We start from the raw sequence: 17,508 nt of genomic DNA on the forward strand, positions 1-17,508 counted from the left end.
CTGCCATCCCCCAACTATCACCCCCTCCACTTCCCTCAGCCAAACCATCCTAGTCTTCTCTTCCACAACTCCACGGGAAGGTCCTCAACCCCAAACATCTCGGCTACTCCATTGCTAGACCTTACAGTAAAAAAATTACTCATTATAAATATGTAAGTAGTTTACCATTTAGGTCGTGTTACACAAAGTCAAAATGCTGATTCTTTTGCAGGTTGTTGGATGAAAAGCGAGAATACAAGGAGCCGGAAATGTGCCGTTTTGCCTACTGCTGGAACATGGTAAGTCTGGTATTCATTCAGTTATTTTAATCATTAGACAGATAGGAAATTAAAAAATATAAATATAACCACACAGGCTGATGGCCTTCACTGTTAGCCCTAGATTACTGCCCCTCCTGACAGTCCTGAACCGCTGTCTCTGTAGACGATCGTATGGAGCCTCTTGGAAATTAATACAAAAATCTTTATCTTGCAGATTTCATTACAACTATTTTTATAATAAATTACTATAATTCTGAAAATTGTTTAAGTATTATTTAATGAAAATAAGCTGAACACAAAAAAATATAAAAAAAATTAATGAATGCAACTGTTAAAAAGTGGTAAATAAACTTCCTTCAAAGGACCCTTGGTAGGCTGGGGATGCTGGTAGAGAGTCCTGGCCTGCCCCACGTGAAACCAATGCATTCCCCAGGATGCCCCCCCCTTGGCCTTTTGGAGCATGGGTTGGTGTGAACCAGGCTGGCAAAGATCTTCTGTATTTTAGTAATGACAAAGTAGAAAGAAATCTTGAACCTCCACTAGTCCCTCGCTGCCTGCTGGGTAGGGCAAGTAAATGATAACCATGATGTCGTCTCTTTGCTGGGGCACTGCAGGGGCAAGGTTGGGGGCTTCCAGAGTGGAGGGGCCAGGTTTGGGGTCAACAGGGGTGGAGATGGGTTGGTGGAATGCTGTGGTGTTTTTCTCCTGGTGTGGAGGTCATGGCTGGGTTGAAGCCTTCCTCACCCTCAGTGTTACTGTCAGTCACTTCTTTACTCTTTCCTCTTTCTCTTTCACTTCTTACTGTACATTTGCTTCTTCACTACTTGTGGACAGAATACCTAACTGGTTCATCTACTCCTCCATCAGCCTTTAAAAATTGAGTGAACCGTCTTTCATTGCATCAGGAGTAAATTGAATATTGAAGTGCTTTCTTCTGCTCTGCGGGCATGAAGTGGCTGTCAAGCAGATCAAATCACCTGAGCAAGAAAACTCACAATGAGCCAGTAAGCTTTCTGTTGCCTGCATTTCCATGTTTCCATACAGTGTTCAGCCCCCTATGATGACTCCAGGCAGTGTAAAAAAAGTTTTAAAACATAACAACATATCTGAAAACCAACAAAAAAACTACACATTCCGATCGAATGTGTCCTTATGTACCCCTGTTTCACTGTCCCTGTATACAATAATCATTTTCGGGGCAGGGAAAAATCGTTTGCACTGGAGCAAAAGAATCACATCCTCTCATGCAGATGCCTCTTCAGACAGAGGACTTGTGGGTGGTGAAGGTTGGCACTGCCTGTGTTCTCGTGCATGGGCGATAGATCTTCCGCTTGTGACGATAATCGCGAGGGACGGCGATTTAGGGATAAAATCAAAAGTACAGTTCATAGTTTGAGCAACGTGTTGGTTTGATCAGTTGTTGGCTGCGCTCCTTCAGGATCTGTCGCAATACCCCATCCGGTTCTGTTGCCTTCCTCTCCTCCCCCACTCCTCCCGTCTCCTGCAGATCTTCCCTATTCCTTTTAGTTTCCTCCAACTCTGCAGTTTCTTCCCCTTTGTGGGTTTCATATGTTTCCTTCACAAACACTTTCTGGAAACTTTAACTCAGTGCACACTTCACTCATTTCATTTGGTTCTTCATTAACATTATATAAAGTTCTTTAGTTTAACCCAGTAGCAGCGACGGGCCATATTTGTGCCATGATATAAATCCCAAAAAATAGATGATGCATAAACTGATCACAAATGCTTTGATATATATTTTGAAGTGGTTTGTGTGAGTGATGATTTTTCTCATTTTTCTCGCTTAGAGGGACCATTAAGAAACATGATCCCTGCTGCTACCACCAGGTTAACTCAGTTTATACTTCATTCATTTCATTTGGTTCTTCATTAACATTATATAAAGTTCTTTAGTTTAATTTGGGTTACACTTTTGTCATTCTTTATTCTTTTTATTTACATATTTTAGATTTTTTTTTTTTTTTTTTTTTTTTTTTTTTCCAGTAAAGGAAGCAGCTCAAGGGGGAAAAAAAGTAACATTGAGAAAAATGCTAAACACTGCCACTATAAAAAAAAAGTTGGGAAGAGTGGCCGAAAGAGAGGTCAATTTCGGGAGGAGAGGCGTCTGTTGCTTTAATATATATTTTCTTCCTATCCTCACACAGGTATTTCTTGCCACTTTACATTCTTAGCATTTCTCTGTGTCACTTTTCTCCTCATTTTCTTCCATGTTCATCACTTTCCTCCTTTGCCTTGCCACACTTCATTGTACTGCTCCCCTTTAACCCGTCCACTGCATTGGGCACGGATTTGACCTTCACTGGTAGCCTGGTAACATATAGGGCCGTATTACAAGTCAGTTCGAAAAGTTTTGGGTCCCTAAAAAGGTTGGTTTAGGGGCCGCACTACAAGTCCAATTCGAGAAGTTTTGGGTCCCTACAGAGTTCGGGATGAATAACTGTAGGGACCCCAAACTTCTCGGATTAGACTTGTAATATGGCCCCTAAAGCAACCTTTGTAGAGACCCAAAACTTCTCAGATTAGACTTGTAATACAGCCCCTTAACCAACCTTTGTAGAGACCCTAAACTTCTTAGATTAGACTTGTAATACAGCCCCTAAACCAACCTTTGTAGAGACCCTAAACTTCTTAGATTAGACTTGTAATTCGGCCCACAGTCCCAGGTCTTTCTCTGCCGGACTTCACATTTTTCTTCATTGAATTGTAGCAGCCACTTTTTGTTCCATTCCTGTAGCTTGGTGATGTCTTCTGGTTAGAAATTTACAGTCTGTCTCAAATCTCTCTCTTGCTCTAGGAAAAAAAATCGTACTTGTTCTGCACAACTATATTTTCTGTGTTACACCCCAGTTGGTTTCACTGAGGAATCTTTCAAGGTCCATAAAGTTTGTTTTTTGCAAATTTCATGGTGTTGCGTGTCTCATTTTGTTCTCCTTTTTGTACCTCCTTCTGTTTCTGTTTCCAATATCATATTCTCTCTCTTTCCCAAGGGGCGTGTATGTTTTATTGCTTTCTTTAAGTTCATCACTCTTGTAAATACTCGGTCCAGTCATGATGGTTCGTCTCTGAATCTTGTCATCTCAGCCGCCCATTGTATCATCATATTATTCAGTGTCACCTTCAGTAGTCTGTTTCCCAGAATACAGTGGCCTCGTGTTCACTGTGGGGGCTTGCTTAGGGATTGCGTCCTGTTGGATGATATTAGGATTGGACAAACAAAGGAACCTATGCGAAAAAATAATTGTCAGATTATTTCTGAAAAATACAATCTACTCTCAATTACCAGGACAAAATCCAGGGTCCAGCAATTGTCAGACTTGTGCCTGGCCAAATACAAGGACTGAAATAGAATATAAGTCAAAAAATCTGGGGATTAGCTGTCTGGTGGTTTTTATTCTTCTTCAGTGTTTTTTGGGGGGCTAGTTAGACTAAGGGCCGCTTTCACAGTCGTTTTGTTTGTTTTGATCGTTACCAATGGCGGCGATCGACGCTATAGTTTTCCACGTGAAACTGGCCTATGGGGTAGTGGCGGCTGCAGAGGAAGCAAGAGATGTTGAGAGTGTGTGGTAAGGAGTGGGGCTAAGCTAACCCCGCAGCCGCCACTACCCCATCGGCCAGTTTTATGTGGAAATACTACAGTGGTGATCGCCGCCATTGGTAACGATCAAAACAAACAAAATGACTGTGAAAGCGGCCCTAAGAGACATAGCCTCTAAAGCCCCAGCGGTACAGGTTGTTTGCCAGACATATGCCCGGCCAAGGCCCCGTCTGCAGCACTCAGCGTGTTATGGCAGTGGAGGTGATGGTCACGTCGCCTCCACTAATTCCCTACGCTTCGTATTCTTGTATTGTTGTTGAGTTCCCTTAATTTTATTTGGTATTTGTGTTTAGTTACTTAAACTTTGTTAGTCTGTGTCTTCAATGAAATGTCCTCAATGGCTTCAGCAAGTTTCATCTTGTGACATGCATTCTTGTCTGTCTTTTAGGTATTGTCTGAGCAGCTGCTGGTAGTTATGATTGGTTTCATAATTCATTTCATGTTTTTGTTACCCGATTTTTATGGAAAGATGTGTGTGGCGGACAAGTCCAAAATTGACCTCTTTTTTTGGCCACTCCCCTATACTCTTTATAAGGGCAGTGATCAGCTGGCTTTTTTATTATTATTATTATTATAATTTATTTTTTATTTATTTATTTTTTTTTTTTCCCCTGAGCTGCTTCCTTTACTGTAAAATAAAAAGAGTCTGGGTAAAAGCTTAGGGCAGGCACTGAATATTGGAGATTGCCAGACCAAGTAGTGTGAGTGGACCGTTTCCCCAGATTGCAGCAATTTCCACTTCTTGGACATGTGGTAACCTTTGTTAGTCCAGGAAATCAAAGGTCGACTGTACCTTAGAAAATGCAATAAAAATCCTTACATGCTTACATGGCATGGTGGCAGGCAGACTGATCCACCCAAGCGACTCAAATCTCGGCAGAAAATGCAGCTGTTCGCATCACGTGACTGCTCCCACTCGTGTCAGTGGCTGGCGTCAGGCACCTTACTCCAGCTGGTTGGCTGAGAGTGGTAAGTGCAGAACGCCATGGAAGATTTTTCCACGCATTACAGAAGTCTCAGCAGATCTAGGCCACTTGTTAGCCGGGATTTGCGGTGTGTTGGAACATTTTAAATGTGGTACAATAATTTTTTTATAAAATACTTGTCCAAAATGCAGAGTTGGACATGAAACACGCTGGACAAACGCATGTTGGCCTCAAGGCCACTGTAATATATATATATGTGTGTGTATAGTGTACATATGCACATGACTAAATAGGGAGGTCATGGAATAACATCACAGTTATTGCAATTATAAATGAGTGAGACTGTGCATCTAACATGTAAATCAAGAAAAGGCAAGCTGTTTTATATTAAAGTTGTTGTAGACTTGATAATTGGCATCATTAGTTACAGTGCATGTATAAATTTTTCAGGTACCACAGGAAGACACCTTGTTCCCTGAGGTTGGGGCAGCCTTGGACAATACTGACACGGTGTTGTTTCCTCTCCATAAAGGAATATGCCTTCGTCCTGACAATCATGAGAAAGAGATGAAAGAAACTTCCTGAGCTGAGGCCCTACTCCACAGGTAAGGCAAGATTTGTTGGGGTGTGCACTTGATGATAGCAATATATTCATCTTAAAAATCTAAATTCAAAACCATGTTTTGAGAAAAAGTTAATTTGGTTGTGTTGACAGTCAGTTATGTCACAGCAGGCAGATGTTTCAAAGGTTTGTACTCATCAAACCTCTGTTACGAGTGCCTTAGTTTACGAGTGTTTTGATTGGCGAGCAAAAAAATCCCACAAAAAATGCCTTGGTTTACGAGCGGTGACTTGGTATACGAGCATCCTGTTTGTTCCTTTTTTTTTTTCCCCCCACCTTCTTCCAGGTGGGGATACCAGCTAAATGGAGGCTGTCAGGGCCAAATGCATATGTGCCTTTGAGGAGGGACTACAAACCCTTGCCGGGTGACAGCTCATGACAGGGAGGGAGGATGCCGATAGGCTGAGGCCCATATTCTCGTCTCGCAACATGATCCGTGAAGTAAAACCTAGCAATTTCAAGGTACCTCCAGACCTCCCTTGGACCCTTCCCTTGGGACATAATTAGGCATTATATCGTCATTTATGCACGATGAAGTGCTAGTATATTCTCACTGGTATGAAATACGTAAATTTCAGTCCACCTTGACCCGAATATGATGAAAAAATTACAGATATAAACACGTTTACAAGACTTTGATGTAGAAGTGAAGAAATAGGGTGATGGTTTCCTGCAGGGTGTCACGTTTATTGACAGCATAAAGTGTGTTCTCTAAAGTGAAACGTATGAGCCAGAATTATGTTATCAGAATAAGAATTAGATTTTGTTTATTCATGAGTGGAAGTAGAAGAACTGCAAAATGTTCAATTGCTGGAGCTATACACTTTTCACATGGAGGAAGCTGCAGCACCGCGTGTTCCAACAATCGTCAGCTGAACCGTGGTCACAACGTTGCCAGGTTGTCGTACTCTGCCTCTTATGTTTGCCGATTTCCGACCCAAAAACTGCTTTCATCACCCAAATAACTGCCTTCATATATGGTTATCGTTTAATTGGGTAATTATTGGGGCTTCTTGGCAACAGTTATGGGCCAGGACCCGGTATATACGCGGCTCATGAGTATGATAATCTGGCAACGGTGAGCCTGGACCAACACCTCGTTAATTCGACTTCTCTCATCCATATTTCGTACAGGAGGTGAGTACTACATCGATAATCATCTCCTGTGCTGGGCAGGAAGGTTTATATGGGGAAGTTACTCAGATTTCTTGTGCACAGGATGTTTACAACATGTTCATGGGTGGGCTTTTTAAGCTGCCAACCCACTGTAGTATATATTTCACATGCTTTTAGCCTATTATTAAGGATTTTAGCCACAAACCCTTACATACAGGGTGCAAAAAGCTATTCCTAGGCAGCTACTGTTCTTGTTATATTGCATACAATTTAGCAGACGGCCATATATGACTACAGAGAGCATTGAAGTCAATGACTGTGACCTCATGTAGCCCAGTTATTTTAAAGATTATGGAACGATCAGGCTGCTTTGCTGAAAATAACAGTCTGACGAAAATATGCGTGGCATGTATTTTAATTAATAACCTTAACTGAAAGCTCTAGATCGCAGTGTTACCAGATGAGAGTGTTTCACAGAAGGTTTTGATCTGGCAAACCTGCTAGGTAGGGAAACGTCGCTTGACGGAGATATGGCTGTGACTATCGGCTTACGTCAGCCTAGCCGACCAGTTGGTCTGTCAACGAGGACTGGCGTGTCTCTTTGTACAAGTCAAAGACATGAGCATTGGTTTCCTATGGTTGCTGCAAGACGAGAGTGCTCAAAGCAGAAAACACTGGGAATAGTCTCGGTTAGGGCTGCCACCTTGATCTAAAAAAAAAAAAATAAGGAATGTAACATCCCATTCTCCAATATAGAACGAATCCATATTTTAAGGAACGGATGGCAATCCTAACATTTCTGTGGCCTGCCATGACTGACAGCCGCTGCCCGCTGCTGGTGAAGGCAGGAGGAATGGGGGAGGGACGTTACGACGTGTATTTTACACACATTTCAGGACAACCCTTGACTAACATAGTTTTATGGACTGGTTTTGTGGTTCACCAAAAAATGCGCTCACTACAGTTTTAAAATACTGAATTTTATCTGCTTAACCATTCAGACAGCCAAACACGGAACAAATGGCATTCTGTATTTAATGAAAGGGTGGCAAGTTTGCAACCCTAAGGCGTCATCTGGCGATATATGGCCTTCTTGAACGACCCCCCATTCTTGAGACTGTTTTTCACCTCCTTCCTGTAAACCGCCTGAGCATTCTATCTTGTCCGTATGATTGGATGAACCAACACTTTTTCTCATTTTGTGACTCATCAAGGACAACATGAATTAATTTACGGGATCTACAGTTCATTAGGAGTACAGTAAAACCCCGATTATCCGAAATGGAAGGGGGGAAGCCTCTTTCGGATAAGCCGATTTTTCAGATAATCCGGATTTATGGCCGCCATTTTGATCGCCGCCAGTTTGATCGTCGGCATTGTGTCTTGCTTTCTCGTTTGGATGAATATCACTTTGATGCGACTGCCCAGTGTGAAGTGTGTGACGCGACTGCCGCCGACTGACGATGTAAACAATGAAACCAAACAAACACACGCTACGCTAAACAAAGTAGTACGCTTAAAACATGTGATGTAGATGTTTTATTGTATGTTTGTCTGTGTGTCTCCTTGTCTGGACCAGTGTATGTTGATACTTGTGAGCATTGCAGATCTGAATTGTGAATGTTGCAGAGTGCGATTGTGAATGGTTGTGCAAGCTTGCAAGTGTGACCTTGATGCATCGTGCAGGTGGAGACACAGTATGATGACTCATATTATCGCGAACTCGTTATGTTGGAAGGGAATGTGGCATGGAGTGGAGAGGGAGTCGTTTGTGTCGTTGTCTTGAGAGTACGGTGTGAGAGTAGTCGTGCAGTAGTTTGTTCGTTCGCCGCACCTACGTCCTTGCTGGGGCGAAGGTGCGGACGTGGTGTTGTTGAGAGTTTGTTTAATGTTTTTTGTCTAATACATTGATCTATTCGTTACAAGCTATTTCGGCAATACGTATTAGAAAGCATATTCATTTTAACTGTTCTTATCAATTTTAAATGTGTTAATATAGTACATATGTAGTTACTTTTATTTATTTTTGATGTTTTATAACGTTTTAGTATAGAAAAAAAAAATTTAATTGCATTATCCAGATCAATTTCGGATAATCCGGTTTTTCGGATAATCCGCTTTCGGATAATCGGGGTTTTACTGTATTTCAGTAGCTACTTAGCGTCACTGCATGTGGCGGAGTTTCTTAAAATGTCCTTTTTCTCTACAGAATATTGACAAATGGCATCGTTTCACTTCCTTGTTTCTAACGACGACGATGTTTTCATACCGGGAAGTTCTTACTTATCCTACAGTGATGCTTTAAAATGTTCTGTGGTGCAACAGTAACCTCATGAACTCATGTCCACCCCCACCTGGCAGGGTTACCCATAGGAAGCTCAGGAAATGGTCACCGCCATAGGTCTATAGAGGTGCGGCCAGCAAGACAGTGGCCGTACCCAGCCCTGCCGCGGCTTGTGTAGGACCCTCGATTCTTGCCAAGAATTGGGGGGAATTCTTTAAAATCTGACGCATCAGAACAAGAAACGCAAGAATTTCACAAGATTTCGGGTTAATTCTTGCTCGGTCAAGGGTAATTCTTGACTGCCAGATGACAGCTCTAGTCTCAGTTCGCGTTGTAAACTCGTAGAAACACCATCCGTGCGGTTGTGTCATGTTTTCAGCACCACAGTGTTAGTTCTTTGTGCTTTAACAGTGTCCCCCAGAAAGATGGTTAAAGGGGATGGTGCTGCAAAGAAGAAAACAGGAACGGTGGATACCATGCTGGCAACAGGAATGGGGGTGAGCCTCGGCAGCTTGTATGCCCTCCCGGATGCGACTGACTCCCATTCAACTTACACAGCGTGATCAGATCTTCTCTCTCCCTTCTTTGTTCCAGTGTCATCAAGTCCATCTCCTTCAATCTGTCTTCATATGTCATATTTGAGAGTTCTGAGACCTTTTTAGTTGCAATTGTCTGTATCCTTTCCAACTTTCTGATATCCTTTTTGTGAGGCGACCACACAACTGCAGCATATTCAAGTTTTGGTCTTATCAGTGTTGTTATATTTTTCTTCATCATTTCTTTGTCCATAAAATGGAATGATACCCTTATATTTTGCATCATCCTGAAGGTTTCTCCAAACAGCTTGTTTATGTGCTTTTCTGGGGATAGTGTGTCTTGCATTGTTACTCCCAAATCTTTTTCTTCATGTACCACCTTTAAGTTTTCTTTTCCCATCCTGTATGTTTTCTTCGGTCTTTTTTTTACTTTTCCCCATTTCCATGACATGGTATTTGTTTGCATTAAATTCTGTCTCCCATAACTGGCTCCATCTTTACACTCTGTCCTGGTCTTTTTGCAGTTCTTCACAGTCTTCCTCCATCCTCACTTTCCTTATCAACTTTGCATTGTCTGCAATAAGGCTCATATCTTTTTATACCCTTTGGCATATGAGGCGCCGCATGCAACATTGGGGTAAGCGCCAACCACATGGGTTTGGAGTTGCGATCATATACTACTATTTTGACCCTTCCTCTTTTATCCGAGCAATTCGTTTACCCCAAATCAACCCTGGAAATAGGGTAAAAAGTCTCGGGAAAAACATATCTCGCTCAAACGTATGGTCCACGTGAGGTAGAGTGGGCATGCTGGCGTGGAGTAATGGTGTAAGTCCCCAGCGGACTCTGGGAGGAAGTGACGCAGTTGCCATGTCTAGCTGATCTAATTAATATTTTGTACAATTTCTAACTTTGATTGATATTCAATAGCTGACTTAATGTACTTTTGTTTGTTGTACTTTTTATAATTGACTATAGTCCGGCAAATCTTAAGTGGCGGCTCTGATGTAGACAGCCCGATAGACACTGGTGCTGTCTCCAACTGACCTTGCGTACCGTGCCTCTCACACCCTTCTCTCTCTCTCTCTCCCCGTGTCTCTCTCTTTCTCTCTCACTCGTATAAAATCAAATATGGTTTTTATGATTGATTCTCTATCTGTGAGTGAATACAAAGAAATTTGTACAACACTTGGCAGCGTTGCCACCATGGCGGCGTCAGCTCAAGTCAACCCAACACACCGCAGTTGCCAGTTGCTCTGCCTGCTTTAATTATCGCATTTCTGCCATTTGTTGGTGTGTGTTTGCCATCTGCCATACAATGTCAGCTATATGGCATAATTATGATAAAATATGGAGACTGTACCTATATATGTAATGCCAGGACCGTCAAGCAAATTCTGATGTGAGTTATGCAGGTGAATGGTGAGGTTCCGCTGGGGATGGCCAGGGAGTGGGGAAGGAGTGGTTGCTTAGAACAGTAAAATATTACATTTTGACCTTATTTCCACACCACCTAAGGGGTAAAGAGTCTTGGTGCGTTGTTTTTAAAGAGGTTTATTATTATTATTATTATTATTATTATTATGCATTGTCGTGCACCATACTCCCCGAATCAAGTACACCCCCACTTTTCTCGCGCACACACACACACACACACACACACACACACACACACACAGAGAGAGAGAGAGAGAGAGAGAGAGAGAGAGAGAGAGAGAGAGAGAGAAGGGTGTAGAGAGGCACGGTGTGCGAGGTCAGTTGGAAACATGGCAACAGGGTCTAGCGGGCTGTCTACGTCAGAGCCGCCACTTAAGATTTGCCGGACTATAATGACAATTTTTAACTAGTTCTTTCTGAGTGAACATGACTAGCTACATTAATTACAACAATTTGCGGTAAAGATTCGTATTAGGTCCGTGCCAGTATCTCATAATCTACTTTATGAAACATCAGTATCTCTTCATATATCTTTTCTACAAACCTTCAACAGTCATGGAAACGCTTTGAAAATCCAATTCAAGGACTTTTTTTTTACTCCTGAAAATAGGGGATAATGTTTACGAAAGTGTGTCACCTCCTCTGCTGGCCGCGGCGACGCCGCAGCCGCAAAATAGCTCGCAGAGGGCCTAGGGTCGGGGAGTATATTTAAACTACTCCAACCGAACTTTACGACCCTCATGTATATGTAACTTATTTCAGCGAGGAGGTATTTCTCGCAACACCCACTGCAGCGTCGCCGCGGCCAACAGAGGAGGCAACGCGCTTTCGTAAACATTATCCCATATTTTCAAGAGTAAAAAAAAGTCCTTGAATTGGATTTTCAAAGCATTTCCATGACTGTTGAAGGTTTGTAGAAAAGATATATGAAGAGATACTGATGTTTCATAAGGTAGGTAATGAGATACTGGCACGGACCTATAACGAATCTTAACCCAATTTGCATTATGTTCCGACTCACGGCATCTCTGCTTGAGGGGAGTTTTGCCGTCAGTTTAAGTCTGTAGGCTCTGAAGAGTGGGTGGGAGTTGCTTTATTAGGCTATTAATTTTGCATTATTTTGTGTTTTTTTTCTTTTTGTGGTTCGTACATAACACAGGTAGTTTTGTCTTTACAAAAGCTTCATTTTGGTATCAAAATGATGATTCTAGCTTTAAAACCAACAAAAAAATTGCAATTTGAAGTTGCAAAAACTTCAACTGCGATTTCTGAGGTTTTTAAAAACTGGCGCTTACCCCAATATTGCACGCAGCGCCCCATATCATTTATATATATTTTGAACATTATTGGTGCCAGGACTAAGCCTTGAGGAACTCCACTCTCTACTCTCCTCCAATTTGATTTCTTTTCCCTAATCACTGTCCTCATTTCTCTTCCTGTTAACACATTCCATGCGACCTGACCTGGTGGGTCAGGTGGTTTATTCCCTTGTTGCGGCCTGATCCACCGGTGGTCATTTTGATGCTAATTACTATCCTCCTTATTATCCGATCTTGGATCCACCTATTAATATTTTTTTTGTATTAAAGATTCTCTTTCTCTGGTTAAGGCATTAAAGAAAGATAATCAACAAAAATAATAATATTTCTTGACCATTAACCCCTAAAGGTCGGCAGGTTTCAGCTTGCACGAGTTTCCCCCCCACCTGCTTGCTACACTGCAGTACGGCTAGGCGAGTGGAAATCTGCCGATTTTCACTCTATTTCCCACTAAGCTCACTCTTAACCCGGTAGCAGCAGGGATCATGTTTCTTAATGGTCCCTCTAAGTGAGAAAAATGAGAAAAAATCACCCCTCACACAAATCATTTCATAATATATATCAAAGCATTTGAAATCAGATTATATATCATCTTTTTTGGGGGGTTTATATCGTGGCACAAATTTGGCCCGTCGCTGCTACACGGTAAAGCCACAAATTTGGCCCGTCGTTGCTACCGGGTTTACCTATATACTGTACTGACTTAAAAACACATCATTACTTATCTTCAAGTCTTCCTCTTTTGAATGAGACCAACCAGAATTCTCTGCGCTGCGTGTGTGCTGAGATTTGACGAGTACAAGTGGATTAACTTTCTGTGCTGGAGAGCACATGTGTTTGTTCGCGCGGCGTGGCTATGGCGACGGGCTGGTGCAGGGTGAACTGCTAACACCACACGCCACACCAAGGTCTTCTCACTCCGCCCCAAACCTTGACGTTTCGTGGTGAGTGAGAAAGAAAGAGAGAAGAGAGAGGGAGAGAGAGCATTGTGTTCGTCGGGCTGAGAGGAGCGCAGTGATCCGAATGCGCGAGAACTCGAAAAATCACGTTAACTCATTATCACAAGCAGGCAGAAACTGGCTAGCGAGCGGCGTGAGGACCTATTCATACGCATTAATAAGCAGTGTAGCAAATCCAGCGAAAAGTTGCTCGATTGGGCTACAAATGCATATTGATGGTACAGGTAACTCTCGATTTACGCGAGTATTGCGTCCTTGAAGAGGTCGCGTAAATCAAAAACAATGTAAATCAAACAAGAGGTAGGTTTGTCAAAAAATAAGTACCGTATTTTTCGGCGTATAGCGCGCACCTTTTCCACATAAAAAATGCCTGAAAGTTTAGCCCTGCGCGTTATATGCCGAATGTACAAATTTTTAATGATTTTTTTCTTCTTTGGTGTGTTTTTAAGGGTCTGTTTTTTGTCTTATCCAGTAACAACGGCAAACTTACCTTTATTATTGTTTATAATCCTTCATAGTCCATGGCTGTCTTATAATATGTTACCATAGAATACAGGGCAATCTAATAACTACTATACAAAAATGAAATTGGTGGAGGATCGCCCATGCCCTGCTGTTATCCCGTTTTTCCGTCGGGCGCCATTTGTATGATCTTGATCTTGATGTCACAGGTGGCTTAAGATTGTATGACTAAGGAGCAGTACAAGCTACATAAAACATATTGGAAAAAATATCCATGTGTTCATTATTAATTATTAATATTAGTGAGAATAATGGGGTAAATATGATATCAGAAACTGTACATCGTGAGTCTTGTACACAAGAATCTTCATCACCAGAGCCATATTCTGGAATGACACTTCGCCTTCTTTGCGGTAGACAAATTGATGGGTTCCATTACCAGTAAAAAAATACAAGTAGAATTGGTTAATTTACTGTATTGTAAGGCAATCAGTTGAAAAATTGTAGTAACAAATCATATACAGTACCTTATATTCATATATATGCACGGAAAAGCCATCTTGATGGCCTACCCAAAAATGGGTCAGGCCACAACAGATTCATAAAACATTATATTGTTGCAGCCTGCCCCCACGTGGGTCAGGCTTTCAACCAGGCGCAATTACACTCTACAAGCCGCCAGCATAACACCCTCCTCTTCTCTGTCCGGTGGCTACCGTTAAACTGGAGATATTCACATTCAAATCATCGCAACATCGTGGCAGCGGGGTTGCTGCCAGCCGCAAGATATGTGTCAAGTAATCCTTCATCCACTCAATAATCTTTCCGTTCATTCCTCTCCATTTCTGTAGTTTCCAGATTAACCTTTTGTGCGGAATCTTGTCAAAAGCTTTTTTCAAATCAAATCAACTCAGCCCATCATCCTTCTCTCTCTTGCACCACATCTGTTGCTCTTGAATAGAAACATAGTAAGTTGGTGACACACGATTTCCCTTTTCTAAATCCAAACCGTCCTTCATTTATCAAGTTTCCCTTTTCTAAATGTTCGACCCATTGTTTTTTATTATACTTTCACAAATCTTGCACATTACACTTGTCAAAGAGACTGGTCTATAATTTAGTGGTTCAGTATTATCTCCACTTTTATAAATTGGAGCAATGTTTGCTCTCTTCCACCATTAGGGCATTTTTCCTGTACAGGTATCTCACGATTTACGCGAGTTTGGTTTACGCGTTTTTGAAATAACGCGGGGTCCAAAATCCAAATAAATGTTTAATTTATACGTTTTTTCACTTATACGCGATATTTTATGGAGTGGCCACCAGATGTCTCACGCAATTGGACTCACACGGTGCCGCGGCCACACAGCTGAGCTCAGTTCTTCCCGCGTGCCACTTGAACAACAAAACAGTACCCACGCTGCCATATTACTCAACAGTAGGGGTGGGCAGGTACTGGTACCAATGCTGGTACTAACGGTACCAGTTTACGGTACAGTATCGGTACCAGACTGCTTGGTACCAGTACCAATACCAGCCAGTCGTTCATTGTGTCCCTCATTTCTTCCTCACACGAGTGAGGCTGAGATTGAGTGCCTGAGTGGATAGCTCGGTGATATGGATATTCTCTCTCTCTCTCTCTCTCTCTCTCCACTGAATGAAGTGAATATTTATTTTTCGATAGAAACCTACCTCTTGTTTGATTTACATTGTTTTTGATTTACGCCACCTCTTCAGGGACACAAAACTCGCGTAAATCGAGAGTTACCTGTATTTATAGAGCATGTTATGATGTCAAAGTGGCTCCAATAATTCATTTCTACACTTTCAGCACTTGACCCGAGATTTCATCCAGTCCCATAGCTTTCCTTCCATCTAAGGTTTTCATCAGCTGTATCAGTTCCCCTTTCTCAACCTTTACATGATTTAGTTTCCCTTCATTGCAATTTTCAAGACCCCAGTCAAAGTCAGTTTCTTTCGGAAACACTTTATGAAAATTTTTATCTAATATTTCTGCAATTTTGTCCTTTTCGTAGAATTTTTTTTTTTCTTTTAGCCTTTAAACTCCTTCATTTCTTTTTAACTTTCTGTTTACAGATTTATAAAACATTTTTGGTTCTTCTTTACATTAAAAAAACTATTCTTCTTTCAAATTTAGCTTCCTCCTCTCACCTTATTTTTACATAATCATTTTTTGCTGCATTTTTATATTTGTCCCTGTTGTTTTATATTTGGTCTTTTCTTTAAATTCCTCCATGCCTTATTTCTGTTTCGGGCCTTTAGTTTTTACTGTGTAGTATGGAACACATATCTATTCCTCTGTTATTAATATTCATAAAAGTCATATTTCTCTCGAATATTAGTAATCCTCTTCATATAAGTCCAGTGTACCCCACCGAAGAAAGTCTAGAGTCCAACATAATCTACCTTAGTGTAGTTTTTCCTTTTTTCCTTATAAGCCTCATCTCGATATTGACATCCTTCCAAAGTTTTCATCTCCAAGAGTTCATGGTCGCTCTATCCTCTATCAAGTCTTGATGGTTCGTCATCCCCTCTCAGCCTTGTTTCTCCTTGCACCCACTGCGTCATCAGATTATCTGTTACCAGCTTCAGTAGTTTACTTCCCCAAGTATTTTCAGCACCCTCTGTTGCATAATCTTCCCATTTCACCTCTTTGCAATTGAAATCTCCTGTTAATATTATCTTTTCATTATTTTTTATTTCATCTATCAGTACCTGTATTGTATCTTCCAGCATAGCATTATATCTTACTTCATTCTAACTTGGTTTTAGGGGAGACATAGGCTGTTATTATGTTATTCTCTCACCTTTTACCAGTATCCGTACAGCCGTCACCTCCGCACTGGCCTTTCCATGTCTCACTTCAGTCACTTTCAAGTTTTGTTTCGTCATTATCATCACTCCTCCCTTCCCTTCTATCTTTTCTCCAGCACAAGTTCCAGTTCTTTTACAAGTTTTGTTTCAACTATACATATAATATCTGGATTACTCTCCCTTAAATAATCAGTTAGTTCAATTTTCTTTGATACAAGACCATCTATGTTAGTGTTCACAATCTTTTAAACCTTTCTTTACCCTCCTTTTATCAACACCCTTACTCTCTCATTTTGGCTCCTGTCCACCACTTCATCAGTTTTTCGTTCTTCATTCTCAAAGTTTTTTTTTTTTTTTTGCTACATTTATCAGTTCCGTTACTTTCATTTTTTCATCCTGACAAAATTTCTCCTTACATATATTTGCTTGTATTCTTCCGAGTCGTTTAGTATCCATGACTTATTTAGTATTGTTTCCGTTGTCATTTGGGACCTTGGCTTAATCTTTAATGGCCTGTTTTTTCCTTCCTCGTATCTTCCCAATCTAGTTATTTCATCTACTTTTTCCTCTAACTTTTCCTCCTCTTCAGTTTTCACATTTCTCAGTATACTTTTCACCTTACTCCTCTTGTAACTCTCTCAGGGTCTTCACTGTTTTTTTCCTCTGTTACACCAAACACTATGACACAATTTTTCTTTTCTGCCATGTCCCTCACCATTGTTTCCCTAATTTTTAGTACATTTACAACTTCTTTTTCTATGTCTTGCCTCTGTTCCTGCTGCTGTTGTTCTAGGATTTCCCTAAAGCTCATTTTTTCCCTGTCTTTTTCACTTTTCCACTCCTTCAATTCATCATTGACCACATGCTTAATCTTTTCCTTTACCCTTACACCCACACTGCTGATGATTTCCTATCTTCTCTGCTACCTCTCTCTTTCATTTCTTTCATCTTCTCTATGTCTTTGTTTGTCCCCATCACACTCCTCTCTCTTTCCATTTTTATAATTTGTATCTCATGGTCTTTTTCTAATTTTTCCATCCTCAGTTGTGCTATTTCTTTTTGTTTTTCCAGCTGTTCCTTAGTCAATTTAGTTATTTCTTCCCTCAAGTTCTCTATCATTTTCTTTATCTCTT

General features: G+C 41.1%; 1 protein-coding gene across 2 annotated transcripts in view; it reads left to right on the top strand.

Moving 5' to 3' along the window:
- The window catches only part of LOC126997860 (ATP-dependent RNA helicase TDRD9-like), a 177,709-nt gene that overhangs the window by 155,698 nt on the left and 4,503 nt on the right, over positions 1-17,508 (top strand). The window contains exons 28-30 of one of the 2 annotated variants that reach the window (XR_007752418.1): positions 212-278; positions 5,256-5,410; positions 5,714-5,889. Coding sequence is in view for 1 of the 2 variants with exons in the window: in XM_050859075.1 (XP_050715032.1) it covers positions 212-278; positions 5,256-5,390 (202 nt within the window). In the remaining variant the exon portion in view is untranslated. The remainder of the gene's footprint in view (positions 1-211; positions 279-5,255; positions 5,411-5,713; positions 5,890-17,508) is intronic. The other variant, XM_050859075.1, reaches the window with a different exon arrangement.

The sequence above is a fragment of the Eriocheir sinensis genome, chromosome 13 (assembly GCF_024679095.1).
Source record: "Eriocheir sinensis breed Jianghai 21 chromosome 13, ASM2467909v1, whole genome shotgun sequence".
NCBI lineage: Eukaryota > Metazoa > Arthropoda > Malacostraca > Decapoda > Varunidae > Eriocheir > Eriocheir sinensis.